Below are 18,072 nucleotides of genomic sequence, written 5' to 3'. Positions count from 1 at the left end.
TCCTTTAAGAGCTCGGAAACCCGATGCGGTGTTTGCGCAACGCCCGGTGCCGCGCGGAGCCGCCAAAGTGTCTAGACTGGCACATGATGGGCGGCAGCCAATCCCGCCGCCGCTCGCGAAGGGGCCCCGCGAGCGCGCGCGCGCGCGCGTCCCCCCCCCCCTCCCTCCCTCTTCCCCGCCACCCCCCTTTTCACCCACACACACCCCCCACCCCCCCCCCGTCAGCCACACAAAAGCCAGCGGAGGGCGGGGGGGCGGGCGCGAGCGGGCGCGCCGGCGGGAGCCGTGCGCAGGGACCCGGCGGGAGCGGAGCTGGAAGGAGAGCGGGAGCGGGCAGAGGGACCCCGCGTGTGCGCGGGCAGCGGCCGCGCGCGGGTCTCGCCCTTTTGCTGCTTTTGATCATTTTTTACCTTTTATTTTTTTTAAATAATTTTTCTGTTTTTTGAACGATTTTTCGGCCGAACGGAACCGGCAGCTCCGAGCGCGGAACCCGGCGCCGCTTCCACCCATCTTCTCCCAGCTCCCACCTTGTACGGTGGAGCAGCCGCGGGGCGCAGCCGAGCGCTGCCCCGGGCTCCCCCCCGGCCCCGTCCCCGCGTTGGCAGCCGATGTAGGGCACGGCGCGGCGCGCCCGAGCCCGAGCGGCCCCGCACCGCCCGCGGGCATCGGCGCAACCCCGGCGGCACCGTCTATGCCCGCGCTGCGCTCCCTCCCCCGCCGCCTTCCCCCATGGTGCGGCCCCCGCCGCGGGCCGTCGGCGATTCGCTGGGAAGGGCCGCGGGGAAACGGCGGCGCCGGGAAGTGCGGGCAGGCTGCGAGGGCGGCGGGTCTGAGATGAGATAGAGCCGGCGGCGGAGCGAGGAGCCCCGCGGAGGGGGGGGGGGGGAAGCGGCGGAGAGCGACGCGACCCCCGGCCGCCCGCGTGTCGTATGTTCAGGTCCAAACGCTCAGGGCTGGTGCGGCGACTTTGGAGGAGCCGCGTCATTCCGGACAGGGACGGCGGAGATGGGAGCGCCAGGAGCGGCCACGACCTCGGAGCCACCGGTAGCTGTAAAATCCCGGAGAAAAACCCTTCGTCGGAGATCCGCGCGGTAGCGCGCAGCCTGCTGCGGGAGGCGGAGGAGCGGCGGGGCGAGGCGGCGCCCCGCGGGGACCCCATGGCGGAGCGGCGCGGGGCCCGGCTCCGCTCCCCACCGCGGCGGGACGGCGCCGGCGGGGCGAGCCCGCGGCGGGCGCCGGAGAGCGACGGTCGGACCGTGACCTGCTGCCTCTTCAAGGAGCGGGAGCCGGGCGGCCCCCAGCCCCCGGACACAGACACCGTCGGCGGCCACCCCAGCCCCGATGGCGCGGCCGACGGCGGCTCCCCGGAGCGGCGGGGCCGGGAGGCGCGGTCGCGGCTGGTGCTGCTGGAGCAGGAGCTGAAGGCCGTCACCTACTCGCTGCTGAAGCGGCTGAAGGAGCGCTCGCTGGACAGCCTGCTGGAGGCGGTGGAGTCCCGCGGGGGCATGCCCAGCGGCTGCGTGCTGGTGGCCCGCACGGAGCTGCGCCTGGGGGGACATGCGGCTCCCCCCCACCTCTTCCTGGGGAAACTCTTCCGATGGCCCGACCTGCAGCACCCCGCCGAGCTGAAACCCCTCTGCGAGTGCCAGAGCTTCGGCGTTGCCGACGGACCCACCGTCTGCTGCAACCCCTACCACTTCAGCCGCCTCTGTGGGCCAGGTGAGGAGCGGAGCGGAGTCGGGGACCTTCCCTCCCCCGTGATTTGGGGCATCTGGCCCCTTCCTCGGCTTATTTGAACCCTGGGGATGCTCTTGGCTCCGGGATGGCATTCTCCCCCTCCCCAGTTCCCACTCCTGCTTAAAGAGCCCCTTTTCCTCCCCGTCCCGCGGAGGTTCCTCTGCTGTTGAGGTGCAGGAGGGGCCATAACGGGCCGTTCGCATCCTGCCGGCGCCAGCCTGGCTGCTGCCGCTCGGAACGGGGCCTGAGGGGGCCGCGGGGGATGGCCCGAACTAGCGTGGAAGCGCCGGGACCCGGAGCACATGCGTTCCTTGGGCAGTGCTTTACAGCAGCGACCTGCTGACGGTCCCTTTCTTGGCAAAACCTCGGATTGATTATTATTTATTATTACTTGTTTTGCAATCCGGCCTCCTGCCACGCTTTGCATCACTTCTCTCAAAGAAACTTCTGTGCTGGGCGTGCTTCTCCCGGAGCTCGCTTAGAGGCTGGAAGCAGCTCTTTTTTTGCTCCGGTTGGTGTAGAGCGTTTGGAGGAGCCCTGCGTGTGTTTTGAAGATGGGCAGAGTTTTCCCAGCTCCTTTCCTGCCGCCGTGGTGGTTTTCCCAGCGGTGCAGGGCTGCTGTGCGCAGGAAGTAGTAGGAGCAGAGCTTTATCGAGTGGCTCTTTATCGTTTTGATAGCGGGTGCCGGTGCCAGGGTCTCGTCCGCGCCTGCGGGGCGCTGGGGATGGTGGAGGGGGCCCGAGAAAGCCCTTGATGCCCTTTTCCACAAGTGTTTGTGTGGCTCGCTTTGAAAACCATCCGTGTTCGTGCAGGCGATGCAGCTGAACGGTGTGAAAATGCCTCGGTGCTTAGGGTTGTTTCCCCGTGGCAGCGGGACTGGCTGTAACATGGCACTGGCCCACTGTGCATGGCACAGGTTGGGATGTTATATCCAGATTGGGACATTGGCACCCTTATGTTTTTTTTCTATTGGGAAGCTCTTAAGGGCCTTGTGAGAAGAGCATCTTGATGCTGGGCAGCTTGCTCGGTTATGGGGGATGAGGAACCTTTTCTTGGAAGCCATAAATGACCACAGGCCATCCCAGAGTCATCACATGGATGATGCTGAGGTGGTTCTTGGTGAGCTAACCCGAGTTGGGCTGAGTGCTTTTGGTGTGTGGGAACTGAGGAGCACACCCTTGTTCCAGTAAGCTGGGGTCAAGGTGATGGCATTGACTGCTCAGTGAAGTCAGTGTGTGCTCAGTGCTGGTGCCATGGTACAGCCCAGCCGGCTGCAGTCCTCAATTTTAGCAGGTTGTAATTAAAGAAACGCGTCACCACCATAATTCAGAAGGAAAAAAAACTCTAACCGGAGCATGAAGTTGATGGAGGACCTTAGTCAGCCTTTTGTATGGCCTTGACTCTTTACAAGAGCAGCAAGGGCTTGTTAGATGACCAGAACACTTCGAAGGGCTTGCTTAACTTTAAGTCCATGACTGCTGATGTGCTGCTACTTAAAGCTGAGTGTGTGCTTGGGAGGAGGGTGGAGGTGGGTGGAGGTCAAGGGGAGGAGGGTCATGGGGGGTCTGGCCTCTGCTTCTGAGCCCCTTGAGTGCCAAGGGGTTCCTTGGGATGGACCGGAGTTACTTGGATTGGCTGAAGTCAGTCTGGTCCCTGGCGTCAGGCTTCATGTACCAAGAGAGGAGCAACTTTTTACCACCCAACACCTTATTTCAGTCCTTGTAGTGTGTTTGGGGAGCTTCTGTGAAGCCTGTGTGTGTTTAAACTGTGGTTGGAGGGTCAGCTCCCAGAGCAGATGATGTAAGCATCATTCTTTGGGAGCCCCGTGCCATTTTGTGTGCTTCAGGTTGTGGGGGCCCATGCAGGGAGACAGGGCAGGGGGTGCAGGGGAGAACCACAGCACTTCCAGTAGTAAACCCCCCTTTGAAAGGTCAAGGTGGACCCCCCCATTCTTCGAAGATTTGCAAAATTCTTGGCTTTGAGTTGCTTCCAAGTGGGTTTCCTTCCACTGGGTGTTTACAACCTTGGAAGAGCTCCTACCCTGACAGAGAAAGCGCCAGGCTTTCATTGACAAGCTGAGCACAGCACTAACATTAAGTTTTGTTTTCCAGAGTCTCCACCGCCTCCCTACTCTCGGCTGTCTCCTAACGATGAGCAAAAGCCACTGGGTACGTGTTTTGTCTCTTTTGATCTCCCGGCACCTCTTTCATGGCGCAGCCCTGGTGTTGCTCCTAAGACATCCCTACGTGGCACAGCAGGCAGAAGCCAACAAGTCAGGGTTTTATGGCTGCTCATTATTTGTGAGCAAGCATCAGCTGACGGGTTTAAGGAGTAAATGGATGTGGGTTTATCAGCTCAAATTGCCATGTAGACACATGCAGATCTTCCAAAATAACACGAAGCTCTATTTTTAATGAAGCTGTAATGAAAGGTTTGCAGACATGATGTTTTGTCTGCGTGGGTAATCTGCGGGATGATTGGGCGCAGGGGGAGTGGGAGCTCCTGGGTGCCATTTCCATGCAGCCTTGGCTGCACCCTGAGGAACCAGCTATTACCCTTCCTCTGCTTATTAAAATGAGACGTGAACTCTTTGAAACTCAGCGCTGTATAATTTCCAAGTGATGTTTCACTTTTCATGGGGAATTATAAGTGTTACTTAAAATGAAAGCTAGGGAAAGTGGCTTGCTTGGGTAGGCATGAAGGGAAGGCTCCCAGAGAGCATGGCAAATCAGCCTTGGATCCTGGGCTACATGGTGCGTGTGCATGTTGTGAATTGGCATCACTGCATCCTGACCAACCCTTCTCAGCACCCACTTCTTGCCCAAGTAAGCGGGAAGATGAAGGAGGAAGTATCTGAAAGGGGCCTATAGGGATTCTGGGGAGGGACTCTTCATTAGGGACTGTAGTGACAGGACAAGGGGTAACAGATTAAAACGTAAACAGGGGAAGTTTAGATTGGATCTAAGGAGGAAATTCTTTCCTGTGAGGGTGGTGAGGCACTGGAATGGGTTGCCCAGGGAGGTTGTGAATGCTCCATCCTTGGCAGTGTTCAAGACCAGGTTGGACGAGGCCTTGGGTGGTACGGTTTAGTGTGAGGTGTTCCTGCCCATGGCAGGGGGTTGGAACTGGATGATCTTAAGGTCCTTTCCAACCCTAACGATTCTATGAAGGGAGGAATCCCACATCCCTTTTGGGTGTCTTGCCAGGATTGGTGCAGACATGGCCACATCTGAAGTGTGGGGTTTCTCCCTTCATCCCATAGTCAGTGGCTCTGATTTACAGGGCAGGTAATGACCAAGGTGAGCCGCTTTCGCTCGCCATCAGGCAGGGATGGAGAGGAGACGGGCAGGGAGGTAGGAACGGACAGCGCAGTACCTGCCTGTCCCACCCAGCCCTTGGGGAAGGCAGGAGCTGCCCAGTGCCAAAGGTGAGTCCCTTCCCTGCCTGGCCTGGAGCTGCCTGCAGCCGCTCATGCACCCACTGTGCACGCTCCTATTGCAAGGGACCAGCTCTTTCACCACCGCAGCCAGCCTGTGGGACAGGGCAGGGACCACAATTTCCTGCAGAGCAAAGCTTTCTTTGGGTATTTTGTTCAGTGTGGAGGCAAAAAAAAAAGGCATTGTCCCTCCCTGTGCTCCCCCTTCCAAGTTAATTCCCTTTAGAAACTGCTTGTGCTGCAGGGAGAGGTGATAGCGAGTGACACGTGACTTTCTTAAAACAACAACCAGGGACTGAAATTTGCTTCACTGGCTTGTTGGATTGGAAAAATAATAGTTAATCTGTGAGCAAACAGTTGAGCACTTAATTAGAGGGGTGTAAGCAAGAGAGAATAACAAAGACTCTTAACTTGTTAAAACAAAGTTTCCTTCGCTTCAGCAAAGAGGAAGGAAGGAAGGAAGCAAGAATAAACAGCTTCAAGAATTTTAATGGTGATAATTAAGTATAGTAACTAGGAGCTGTTTAGAGGCTTAATGTAACTTTACCCAGTAAGCACCAAGTTCCTACTTGTTTGATCAACTTAACTGCAGTTATTTTTGTGGTCGAAGCAACTCGAAGTTTGCATTTGCGTGGTAGAGGTACGAAGTTAATCACTGCTTTCTGGCCCGGTGGAGAATTCCTCCTGGGGAGGTGGTGGGAAGCTGAAGAGCCCCGGGTGCTCACGCAGCACTTGGAAACGCAGGAGGACTAAAAGTGCCTTTATTGTTTTCCCTTTTCCTTCCAGATCTATCAGATTCCACGTTGTCTTACACTGAAACAGAGGCTACAAACTCGCCCAACGTCACGCCCGGAGACTTCTCAGGTTGGCACACATGGTCTGCCCTGGGGAACTCATGGCTGGGGCTGGATAATGGGACAAGATACAGGGTTGTGGTACTGCTGTTGGTTTATATTCTTGGTGTGAAAAGAAGGGAAAGAAATAGCAGTGATTTGAGTTGATCCTTCAGAGACATCTGTGCCCTGTGGCTTGTGATAAGATGCTGTTCATGGGACGAGTGTGTTGGGACATCTGGGAGGTGACCATTGAGCCATGTGTGTCCCCTGTGGAAGCCACTTAGACATGTGGTGGCATGGAGATGCTGCTTTGTGGTGGTTCTTGCATTACCTGTTGGGTCCTGGCCCTGCTTTCACGAGCAGGGCTCTCAGCTACAGTGCCATTGAAGCTCCTGAACAAAGCTTTGCTTAATTAGGTTCTGATTTTTGCTCTGCCCCACCCCTGCAGCCTTTCATTCATTTAATGGTGCTCTATGAGGCCTAGGGTGATTTTATATCTGAGCAGGTAGAGTTGGGGCTTTCATTTGCTTGGCTTTGGGCTTTGGCTGTGCTGATCCTTTCACTTCTTTCTCCCCTGGGGTCTCATCCCAGGCTGGGGGCTGGCTGCATGGGGGGCAGGAGGGACTTGTCTGTAGGACCACGTTTAATTTCTATGCAAGAAATGACCTGGTTAATGGTCTGAGACCTAAGATGGAGATGCACATCCTCAGTGAAGCCCCATGTGCCTCCTTCAGTGGCTGAGGTGGGCTGTGTGATGGGGTAAGAGTTGGACCTGTCAGTGCTGAGTTGCTGGATTGCTAAGCCCAAGGATGGGATTTGCTGCTCTCTGGGAGATGATAAGTTGATGATGGTGGAGGGGACCCTTGGGGTACTGATCCGTTAGCTATGGCTTCATTATTGTCATCCCTTGTCATTACCTGCCTGCAAGAGTTTATGGCTGGTTTGGCGAGACTTGTGACTTCCTTGGGATGTTTTAAGCTGATCCCGACTCCACAGCACTTTAAAGAGCTTTTAAACGACATGGCACTGCAGTGTCATAGTATGGTGGTGCTTCCTCCTGGGATTTTTCCTTCTTCTCCTTTAAGGTCCCCCTGCCGCCGTGTGCTGAATCCAGTGTGCCGACCCGCCTTGCTTTTGTTGTGCTGCCAAGTGTCCGTAGCAGGGGAACAATTGATAGCCAGGAGCTGGATCATTCAGGGTTGTGCTATAATGAATAAGTGTTTGCAATTCCTAACAAACGTTCCTCTGGCTGGATACACGTCCGTAAAGCTCCCCATGCCCATGGCTTTTATTGTAACTTGATAATTGCCATTAATTACAGCAGCCAAGATGGAAAACCGGGGTTCCTGAGGATGTAATGGGTTCGCTTCTCTCGCAGCCGAGTCCTTTATGGGACATCTGGTGGGTTTTCTGGAATAGAAGAGGGATTTTAACTTTTTCTTGAACAATATAATGATAACACGTGACTGAGATTGGGCTGAAATCGGATCCTCCTCTCCCCCTGTGTAGTTTCCAATGGTGTAACTTCTAATAAGAGTCTGGGGCTCTGTGATTTATTTTTCCCCAGTGCTCATGATTGCTGAAAGAGGGTAAGAGCCTTGCTGCAGTTAACCCATACTTGTCATCACAAGGAGCTAAGAGGAAAAAAACCCACTCAGGCTCCAGTCTATCTGCCACATTTCAGCTTGTTTATTCTCCATTTCAACTTATTTAATAGGTCTGCTTGAAATGTAGGCCTGCATAAATGATACCCAAAGCACGCGGTCTTCCCAGCCTCTTCTTGTGAGCACTCAATGTGCATTTAACTCCCGTTCCAAAAATAAGTACGTTTTGGATCTAGCATCAAGCCACTGTTATTTATTGCTTCGGCTTTGATCATCAAAAAGGCTTTTCCTACTAAAACCACAAAATTCAATTTGGGATAACAAAGAGAACCATTCTTCTACTGTTACTTGTTTACTTGATGAACTTCTAAACAGGAAGTTTAAGCATGGAGTCGAAAGATCACCTCTGTCGTATGGATGAATTAAAAAGAAAAGCCCTCTTTTTGAAGTTGACCTTTTCATGGTTATAATACTGCTCCTAAATAGGAGAAACTCTTCCATGAGCTAGCATGCTCTCTGTGAGATTTGGAGTGGCAGTCAGTGTTAACTGGAAGTACACGCTGTGAATGGTTGTGCAGATGCAACCTTTGGTGTCGTGAACCGGATTGAGGGATGATACCCCAGAGTCCTCTTCATCTGAGGTTCAAAGGATCTGGGTCATGAATGAGGATCAGTGTCCAGCCACAGCATTTCTCTCAGACTGGGGATGCTGCTCATTTCCCAGTGATGTGCAATGGCTTTGGATGGGTGGGAGAAGCACTTGGAGGTGTTTGATCCCTGAGTTCCCCTCTTCCAAGCTCGGGCAATGTCACATTGAGGCTTGCAGGAGCCTAAAGAGGGGCTCGATATCTTCCTCATGGCCTATTCCTGCAGCCATGTACACCTGGGGAGCAGAGGTGGAGAAAACCTGTGGTGGGAGCTGTACTTTGAGCCCATGCCTTCCCCTGGCCGGGGTTGTGCCAGCCCCCGGGTGCTGGCAGAGCCTTGGCCGGAGCCGGCGTCCCTGCGGCTCCCCCGGCCGGAGCCAGGGAAATAGCAGGGAAAGGGCAGAATCCAGCAGGGCAGAAACCAAAGCTCAGCCCCGTGACTCAGAATTGGTGGAACATTTGTAGTAAGTTTTTTTCCCTTCCCCTCAGACTTGGCTCCTCCACTGCGTGCCAAGAAGCTGCTGTACCCGTTGGACTTGCCAGGCTTGTAGAGAGAGGCCTGGACTGCTGCTGCTGCTGCTGCTGCAGGAGCTGGTTCAGGACAGTGGGGACATGCTGGAGCAGATGCTGTGGGCCACAGGCTTTGGAGCTGCCTGCCTTCCCCTAAACCCCACAGGGCTACCCCTCACCTTCCTCGGGAAGGACCCTGCAATAGCCCCATTTTCAGAGTTCCCTTTGCACAGCTTGCTGCACTGCTCTGTTTAAAAGCCCCATGAAGCAGCAGCCAGAGTTCTTGATAGTGGTGGCATGAAATTCTAGAGGTCCTAAGGACTGTGCAGGAGGGGAAGGGTTGGGTGCCGGTAGGAGGCTGGAAGGTGGTGATGCTGCTTGGAAGCCTCCTGCGGGTGTCTGCTGACTTGATCATTGCTCGTGGTCATCACTGCAGGTCTGGAGCAGCTTGTCCATTGTCTAGAGAGGGCAGAGATACTGGGGCATCAGTTTTCTTTGGGGGAATAATCAGTAAGGGTGAGTCTCTAGCTGTAGGAGTGGATGGGTAGTGATGGGTGCAGCTTGTTGCTCACCTCCCCAGCCACCATGCAGAGGTCCCATATGGGTTGGGTGTCTCCACAGAACTCCCTTAATGTCTCCCTTAATGAAGACTGTGCCTGGAGCAGTCAGTGCAAAGCTCTTACAATAGCTATTTTTCCTCAAAATGAGCCACTCATCACTAGAGCCTGTCTCATGTGTCCCTACATGCCTGCTCGATACTCCAAGCTCAATTTGGAATTAAACCAGTGTTTGCACAGAAAATCTCATTGTTCATATGGAAATGCCTTTGTGCAGGGATAGTGCCTGTGAGACTTGAGCCTTGTGTGTGGTGGGGTTTTCCAAAGGGAAGGGGCTCCCTGTGTGTGTGTCTAGTTCTGCATCCAGCGCTTGGTCCTTCTGCATGGACCAGCTGAGCTAGTGGTGAGGGTGACTTGATGCTAGGTGATGCACCCAAGCAGAGAGAAGTGCTAGGAGGGAATGAATGAGAGCTGAGGAGAATGGGGACAGCAGGGGCTGGTAAAGGGGATGTTGTACCAGCAGCAAGAGGCTTTGCAGGAGGCCAGGGAAGATGCTGCTTTAGATTTTCCTTGGAATACTACTTATTTTTTACTTTGAACTCAGTTCAGTTCCCATGTGATAAACTCTTCAAGAGTTTCAGCTCTGGTGAACTCATTTGTAGCTGGGAATGTGCATCTGAAAGAAGGAATTGTGAGTTGGTGGTTTGTTGGAGGGGTGAGTAACTCCTCTCCACACTTGGTGCAGCAGGGAGCAGTACCTGGGAGTAGAAGTGCACGTGTGAGCCTGCTCCAGGCAGCTCTGCTCAAGTCTAGGAGATGGGGGGCTCCATGTAGAGATGAGCTTTGCTCAGCGCCTTACTCTGTGCTATCCCCACCGAAGTTGTTGGAGGGTAATTGTGAATAAACAGAGAGAAGAAGCAAAGAGACCAAATGGGTTGGAGCTTATTTAAATGATCCTGGACTTTTCCCAAGGCTTGGGAAGGTGAAATTGCTTACAGGGCAGTGGTGAGACTGGGGGATGTTGGATTTGGGAAGCAGGGTCCCTGTACCCCTGAAGGGAGGAGGAAAGCAGGACCCTGCCCATCCATCCCAGCTGATGACTCAGCCCTGCTGAAGCAATGCCATGGTTCCGGAGCGAGAGCCTGAGGGTTTCTTCTGCTTCCAGCAATATTTAGGATGAACTTCAGGAAGCATATTTTAAACCCACTGAATGGAGAAAGTGAACGTCTCCCTTCCTCTCCCCCCAGAAATAACAGCCTGCAAGGATTTATGCTAACAAGGAAATTTATGAAGATCCTGTGTGTTAGGAGTAGGAAAAAAAAGAGGAAGCCTATTAAATATGTAAGGCGGATATGTATGGAAACTGGGCAAACATTTGCCCTTTCCAGATTGGGGGAGAGATTGTGAAATTGCCTGTTAATAGGGGGAAAAAAAGAAGCTATTTTTCTCATTAATGGGGCAGCCATTCCTTCTGGGGGTAAAATGTTGGGTGTGCACATTGCTGATGCTCTCCTTTGGCTTTGGAGTGTCTCAGTGCTGGGCTCGGGGTGGCAGCCCTGGGGGTCTGACCCAGCAGCAGCACCTTGGAGCCTTTTTGTCCTTTCTTCTCCCTGTCCTGTTGTAGAGCGTATCTGTGCATCCTGTTTAATCACAGCCAGATGTTTATTTGGGCCAGTAATGGTTTTGGTTTCCCTTTTCTCTCATTTAACTTCAGGTTTGCTGGCGTGCCCTGCCCTGCACAGTCTATAACAATCAGGGTTTGGCTAAAAACTGCTCTTGTTGGAGGAACGCGCCGGTTGCCAAAAGCTGCTGCTTTGGTGCAAAAAAGTACATCCTGGAGGTGCTTTGTCAGATGTTTTTATATTAAACAGTTTTCCTCCGTAACTTTAGTTTGCCAATGGGAAATAAAGTGCATCTATTTTCCAGTGTGCTTCAGAGAGGAATTCTTTGCTCGGTGTGGCCATGGTCAGCAGTGAGTGTTGGAATCCCTGTTGGAGAGCTGACCACGCAGCAGCATCCTTCCCCATGGTTTGGAGAGCTTCAGAACAATGACCCACTGTTGCTTTGGGTTTGTTCACATGCAGCTTCTGGCTCCTGGTTGACATCAAAGGCAACCTTGCAAGCTAGGAGGTGAATCATGGAATTAATCCCTGAAAGGGAAGGTGGGGAAGCCCTTGAGGTGGCATCAGGGCCGGTCCCTTTCAGAGAGATGCAGGTGTGCTGTTTTATTGTACAACCAATGTCTTTGTGGGTTGATAAAGCAGCTGGAGCCTGGAGATTTACAGGAGGACCGTGGGTTTCTCTGCATTGTGTTTGTGTTTGCCACTCTGGGTGGCCTTGTTGGCAGCTCCTGGAGTTCAAACATCCCTTTCTTTGAAGAGGGAAAGGGAAGCGATCACTGATTCTGCAGCTGCATGTGCAGAATCCTTGTTGTGATGGCAGCGCTTTATCCACAAGTGGTGTACCCCAGCAGAGTGCTCCACTTGGGTTATTAATGTGCAGCTGAAGATGTTGTCTGTAGCAGCATCTCTCAGTGCTGAGCATTGAGACTGGGCAAGTACATCCTCACTTACTAACCGAAGGAGAAGCACCTTGGATCAAGGCTGGGGAAGGTATTCCCTGCATGTAGTTATTTCTCCATTAAAACGGTACAGAGTAACTCGCGTTGGGCCAGCAAACCCAACAGCCATAGTGTTGAGTTGTGCAGGAGCTCCTCAGATAGAGCTTGTGGGTGACCATGCTTGGGTGATGGTACACCTTGATGCTGCCACCTGTACCCAGCATCCCATCTGGCAAAGGAGGAGAGGTGCGGGTGGTCCTGTCCAGAAGGAGGGTGGAATTCTGGCAGTGGCTGTGCAGTTGGAGAAGGGTGCAGCAGTCTGGAGTAGCACAGGCTGCCTGTTGCACGAGGGGTGGAAGAAGGTTGTCCTACCAGCATTTGGTTCTGTGCCTAATGCAGGGATTAAAGCTGCAGATGATACCTCTGCCTTTGTGTGTGCACATGCAGCATCCTGGCTCTGAGGGAGAATTCGTGGTGATGGAGCCAGCAGGGTGATGCCCTGAAATGGATGTACCAGTATGGGGGGAGCACCATTTCCTTGTAGGCAATACACTGAATTTCTCAGTATGCTTCTGCAGAGAAGAATTGCCTTTTCTTTCCCTCCCTTACCTGGAACCGGGACGGCTTTTCGCAGCTAGCTGGGAAGTGTTCAGCCTAGAAGTTCTTGGAGGCAGTACAACACCCCGATAAAGTGTGGTTTTGTCTGTGCTTCATTGAGCAGTTAGGATGTTTGGCTTCGAATCACAGAGTAATCACATCTCCAAGCACCTAAGCATCACCCTTTAAAAAAGTCAGGAAGTAAGCAAGTTACTTAAAAGTAAATTAGTTTAATCTTTGTAGCCAAAACATTGCATTCTTGCACCCTATTAGGAGTTGGGTATGGCTTTCTAGGTAGTAAAAGTTCTTTTGATGTAACTGGGGTTGTCTTTTAAACAGTGTATATCTGATGCTGCTTCTTTGTTTCAACTTTACTTTTTCTCTGCGCCTGTGTTTTACTTCCCAAAGGGATTTGCTGAATACTGGACAGAGTGTATTTACCTTTGAAAATGGTGACTGTTTTGAAGGAGGAATTTTGGCTTCTTATAGGGACCTGTAGAGAGAGGTTTATATTCCCAGTTACTGTAATAGAACTTTTTCTTCTTATGGCACTTTGATGGGTGAGAGGTGTTTATAGGCTTGATTCATACCCGAGTTACTAAGGTTTTCCACGGAAATAACTTATTAAATGTGTGGCGCTCACTGAAACGATTGAAGTCTGTAGATTAGCTCTTCATCAAAGGCACCTCCTTTCCCAGACTCCAGTGCCGAACTCAGCATCTTACCTCTGGAGGATGCTCAGCCCCAGAAGGGGTGTGCAGTGTGGGAGCTCGAGACTTGTTTTAGTACAAAATCAAGAGGAAAAAAAACCTCAAGACAAACTGGGAAAGGGAAAAAAAAATCCTTCAGGAAAAACATCCCCCGTCGTTGGGAGCCGCTGATGGTTAAACCTGGTTTTCTGGAACACTGCTTATTTGTGTGGATTTTACTTTGCTGCTCCACAGCCGAAAAGTACATCCCTTTCCTGCTGCTGGCCGGGCTGCTGCAGGCTTTGAAGTGCCTCGAGCCCCTGGAACCGCAGGGTCAATTTACTGGGAAAGGAGACTCGGCTCTTTGTCCTTCCCAAGTGCTTGGGATCGGAGGGGATTAGGAACGCGGCTGCCGTGATTTCCAGCCCTGCCGAGCAGTGCTGTGTGTCCTGGGATCTGGGAGGGAGGAGAGGAGCAGAGCAGGCTCCCTCCCTGTCCTGTGCAGGGATCAGGGTGCCCAGGGGTGACTGAGGATGAGGAGGGCTGTTAGCTCATCAAGTCCCACCTTGCTTGTGGGACATCGGATTTGGACGGTGCTAGTCCCAGCAGCAGGCTCCACTTGTGCTCCCTCCTGTTTTAGGCCTTTCCCTTGGTTGATTGCTCCAGAAAGTGGGTGTTAAAAAGCATTGCTACAAGGGGCTGAGTGCTCAGAAAGGGGAGATGGAGGAGACATTGTGTGATGCGCTGCAAGCCCTGGGGAATGGGCTTCAGATGCTGGGAACTGTTGCATTCCTGTTTGTTGTGATGTTGATGTGTTTTTTTTCCTTAAGAACAAAGCCATTTCACCTGGAAGTGCCTGTCTTGGCTGACCTCTTCCAGAGTTGCTGAACGCTGACTTGTAATGGCCTTTGCAGCTCCTGGGGCTGGAGCAGGGATTAAACAGTCTCCAGCGTTGCAGTGCTGGAACTTGTTGCTGCCCTGCTGCACCCTTCCTGGAGGTGTTTATCCTATGGGGAGAAGCTGAGCATCACTTGGGTTCCTTATCCCAGGCTTTGGCTATGGGAAGGTACCAGCAGCATCTTTTTATTATGATTGGGTTTCTTACTGTGTAAGAATTAATTCTGATCAGACCCAAACTTCCTCACACAATACAACCTGTTCCTGCCTCTCCATAGGAATACGAACCTTGGCTGGGAGCATACAGGCTGTAACGCTTCTCTGTCCGCTTGGCATTTTGCATCTCAGGGTATAAAAGCCCTTCACTTGGCTGTTTTAGAGACTTCATCCTGCTGCAGGGGCATCTCTTGATGCAAGGAGGGACCGCACCAGGGATACCTGAGCAGGATTTCTCTCAGCAGCACTACGGAAGGGTACGAGACACAACTGTGTCAGTGTCATCTACATATTCCATTAGCTGGAGCGGAACACGCCAGCAGAAAGGCTATTTTTCAGCTCTTTCCATTTATTAAGGTCTCATTTGCTAAGATTTTTCCATTTGAGGAGCCAAAGAATGTTAAAGACTTCTAAAAAAGTGCCAGCTGCTTTATGCTTTCACACGTAGTGATGCAAACCACTGTTGTCTGTTTGACAGAGGAACAAAAGCCCTGTAGATAGCCCCACAGAGGTGGAGCGCTTGGGTTGGTTGGTGGGTGTTGATAACACTGTTGTCTTTAGGTTTACTCCACCTGTCTCCAGAGGGTCCTGGAGCGATGGATGTGCTGGTTTTCTGCTTTTATTTCCTTTATTCCCTTTTTCCCCCTCTTCTGGCTGTTACAAAGCATGGCCTATTCAGGGGCCGAGCGGCAGGCGCTGCGCTGGGACAACGCTCCGTTTGTGAGGTCCCGCGCCAGCAAAACACAAGTTTGTCCACTGGGAAGAATGAGGCAGTTGATTCGTCTCCCCCTGCAGAAGGGCTGTGGGATCTGGGAGCATCCCTGCCCCTGTCCCACACTGGCAGCAGGGAAGGCAAACACAGGCAGTGGTGGCTGGGAACTCCCCTGGCTCTGCCTTCTCTCATGGCTGAGTAAATGATGGTGTGGCTGGTGCCCAGCGGTGCCTTCGGGGCCACCAGGGCTCTGTAGAAACGCAGTCATTGTGCCCTGAGCTCTTCCTGTGGCTGCTTGTTCAACCCTACAGTGTCTGTGGAAATGAGCTATGTGTTTTGGGGGGTTTTCCCATTCTTTTCCTTAAGATTCAGAGAAGCCATAGCATAATCTGGCTTTTTGCTAAAAGAGAACTGTGGTGTTACACTGAGTGGCTCCTTGGCTTGTGCTTCATGCTGCAGGTTTCTTTAGGGTTCAACACTTCGAAAAGGGAAACAAATGCGTAGGGGAAGGTCTTCACACTAATTAAATCTAAGCAGTAAGCAAAGCACGTGGGAAGTGCCGTATGGAAGTGTTAGAGACACTTTGCAGCACCACACTGACATAAATGATGTTGAGGGAGGTGCCGCTGCGTGGGCTTGTTCCTGTAGCATCTTCCTACAGCGCTTGACTTGGCTGATGATGCTCTCAGCTCATGTCCAGGGGGCCATCATGGTGCTAAGTGTATGCATGTTGTGTTCTACGCTTTCTGTGTTGGGGTTTTTGATGGAGTAAAACTGTTGGGGCCCTGGACCTTGGGCAGCCTGGTCTAGTGGAAGGTGTCCCCCCTGATGGCAGGGGGTTGGAAGTGGATGAGCTTTAAGGTCCTTTCCAACCCAAATCATTCTATGATTCTGGTATTTGCAGGGTATATTACTTTGGCAACCCTTGCCTGTCCAAAAAGGGGATCTCATCCATGTAGGCTGAGATCAGTGAGCAAAGCTGTGCCAAGTCTCACAGCTAATGGTTGCTGGTACTTACAAAAAGCTCGGGCTCTGAGATTAGATCTGGTTGTTTTTGTCTAGTGCAACAACTTGGTGCATCCAGCTGTGGAGACAGGGAGCAGATGGGAAAACAGGGAGTTTAATGTCTCGGACCCAAACTTTCCCTATAAAATGTGTGTCTGCAGCTGCCATTGAGGTCTCAAGCTGTTTGCCACGGCTGATAATGGTAAAACTGAATCCATGAGGTTTTGATTTTAGCCTATTCAATACAAGAGAACTCTTTCTAATAAGATTTTATGAAGCCCTGAAAACAAGATGACGTGGTTTTGAGGGGACCATAGATGCCTGTGCCAGGGTGCAAGGAGCAGCCCTTCGTGGGCAGGCCGAGGGCTTGTTTTTCCCCCGAGTGTCTTGGGGATTGCTTTCAGAGATGTGCAAAAACACCCCCAACCGAACAAAAAACCCAACAAAACTTTATGAATCAGCCGGGAAGCCAGTAAAAATTAGTAGTAACAAGCTCATTTCAATAGGAGCGGGTTTGCTGCTCTGCTGGCTGCCAACCATTTATGAGACTGGCTGGGTGCCGGCGAGCAGGGTCCAGCGCGCTGCATCCTTCCACTTTCCTGCTGCTGGAAATAATTTGTGACTTAAAAAAACCCCAAATAACTCTATTGTGAAGCTTGGTTTATGGTTGGGGCCTGAGCTGGGTGAGGGTGACAGCTCTGGAGCCTGCAAAACCTCAGTGGGGACTTTCTCTTCCGTCTCAGGTGGGTTTCCATTGGGTTCCCTCAGTGTAGGTGAGGACACTGGATGGGTGTTGCATCCCTGGTATGCTCAGTCTGCCCACTGGATCCAGGACCAGGGGAAGAGTTGGGTCAGGGTGGCCATGCCAGTGCAGGGAGCTTTGGATGCTGTTAGGTGCCGTATGTTCAGTAGCTCAATAGCGCTTGGCCAAAGCTTTGACATTGGTGCCCAGGACATGTCTGCTCGTGTTGTGTTTACTGCCCTTTTTGTTCACTTTTCCTGCAGGGAGTTTAAGCAAATACTGCATGAAAGTGAATAGATTGGTCAGTCCAAATTATAGTTGTAACTACATTGTTGGCCTGCATCAGTCTGTAACAATCAGTGGTGATTGATTACCGTGCTATGACTGAACCCATCAGATCCCTGTGATGGCATGGCCAGTGTGAAGCATTCACACAGCTCCTGAGAGGACCAAGCCACAGGGCTGCTCCAATTCTGGGTCCCCATCACAGGATGGGACCAGTCTGGCTTTTGTTGGTCCCTCTCCTCGTAGTTCAGCCAAATCCATCAGTGTTCCTACAATGGGATGGGGTGATCCTGGGACAAGGAGTCAGGAAGAGGAGACTCTCGGGCTGTTTCATGTCCCTCAGTAAGCTGATCATTATGCTGTGTGCTTTGCTTCCGAGCCCATGGCTCTGGTGGGGACATGTCGGCCCCAACACCCAAAGTCGTTTCCCAGTGGCGCTCTGCTAAAGCCACTCGTGTGACTGGAAACTGCCACCGCAGAGGAGAGCAAGGAAATCCCTTTGCGAGTACAAAGTAAGGTAAAGATCCTATGTGCATGGTGAGTTGCTCTTCCCCCCATTGTTGAGCTATTTTAATGAAAGGGAAATGTCAGCAAAAGTATGCTTAGAAAAAAAAATGTCACTCGCACATCCCTGGGTTTAGAATAGGAGCGCTCTGGGCCGCTGCAATAAGAAAATTAGGGTTGGTTTTGATTTCCAGGTCATTATAGCCACATATTTGGAAATATCCATGGTCTTTTCCACGTTGAATCATCAATATGGACCTTTAGAGGCAGATTGAATTCAGCTGTGCTTGAAAGGGTCGGTCATTTGAGACTTTTCACATTAAAGATCTTTGCAAATTAGTTTTGCTCTTGCCATGCTGAATTTGTTTGTGTAAAAAAACCTCAGTGGATTTGGTATGTGTCTGGCTTTGAAGGGCTTCGCTTCAAAGGCTGCTCGCACTTGGTATTTTATATGCTGAGCTGCGCTGCTTCGTGGGGAAGCATCAGCTAATGACTGCCTTAAAACCTGCAGGAAGGAAAAGCTGAGCATAGCTGTTCA

The 18,072-nt window shown here is 52.1% G+C and overlaps 1 protein-coding gene across 1 annotated transcript in view; it reads left to right on the top strand.

Moving 5' to 3' along the window:
- The first annotated feature begins 236 nt into the window (after positions 1-236).
- SMAD6 (SMAD family member 6) overlaps positions 237-18,072 on the top strand; it is a 40,090-nt gene continuing 22,254 nt past the window's right edge. Inside the window, exons 1-3 of the mRNA XM_061446578.1 lie at positions 237-1,719; positions 3,849-3,905; positions 5,960-6,037. Coding sequence (XP_061302562.1) covers positions 930-1,719; positions 3,849-3,905; positions 5,960-6,037 — 925 coding nt within the window. The 5' untranslated portion in view covers positions 237-929. The remainder of the gene's footprint in view (positions 1,720-3,848; positions 3,906-5,959; positions 6,038-18,072) is intronic.

This window comes from Pezoporus flaviventris, unplaced genomic scaffold (genome assembly GCF_033815535.1).
Source record: "Pezoporus flaviventris isolate CSIRO_AGI_PZ_B2104156 unplaced genomic scaffold, CSIRO_AGI_Pfla_v1 ptg000006l, whole genome shotgun sequence".
In the NCBI taxonomy this organism is placed as follows: Eukaryota; Metazoa; Chordata; class Aves; order Psittaciformes; family Psittacidae; genus Pezoporus; species Pezoporus flaviventris.
The sequence above is the reverse complement of the archived record's forward strand: the minus strand, read 5'-3'. Positions and strand labels throughout refer to the sequence as shown.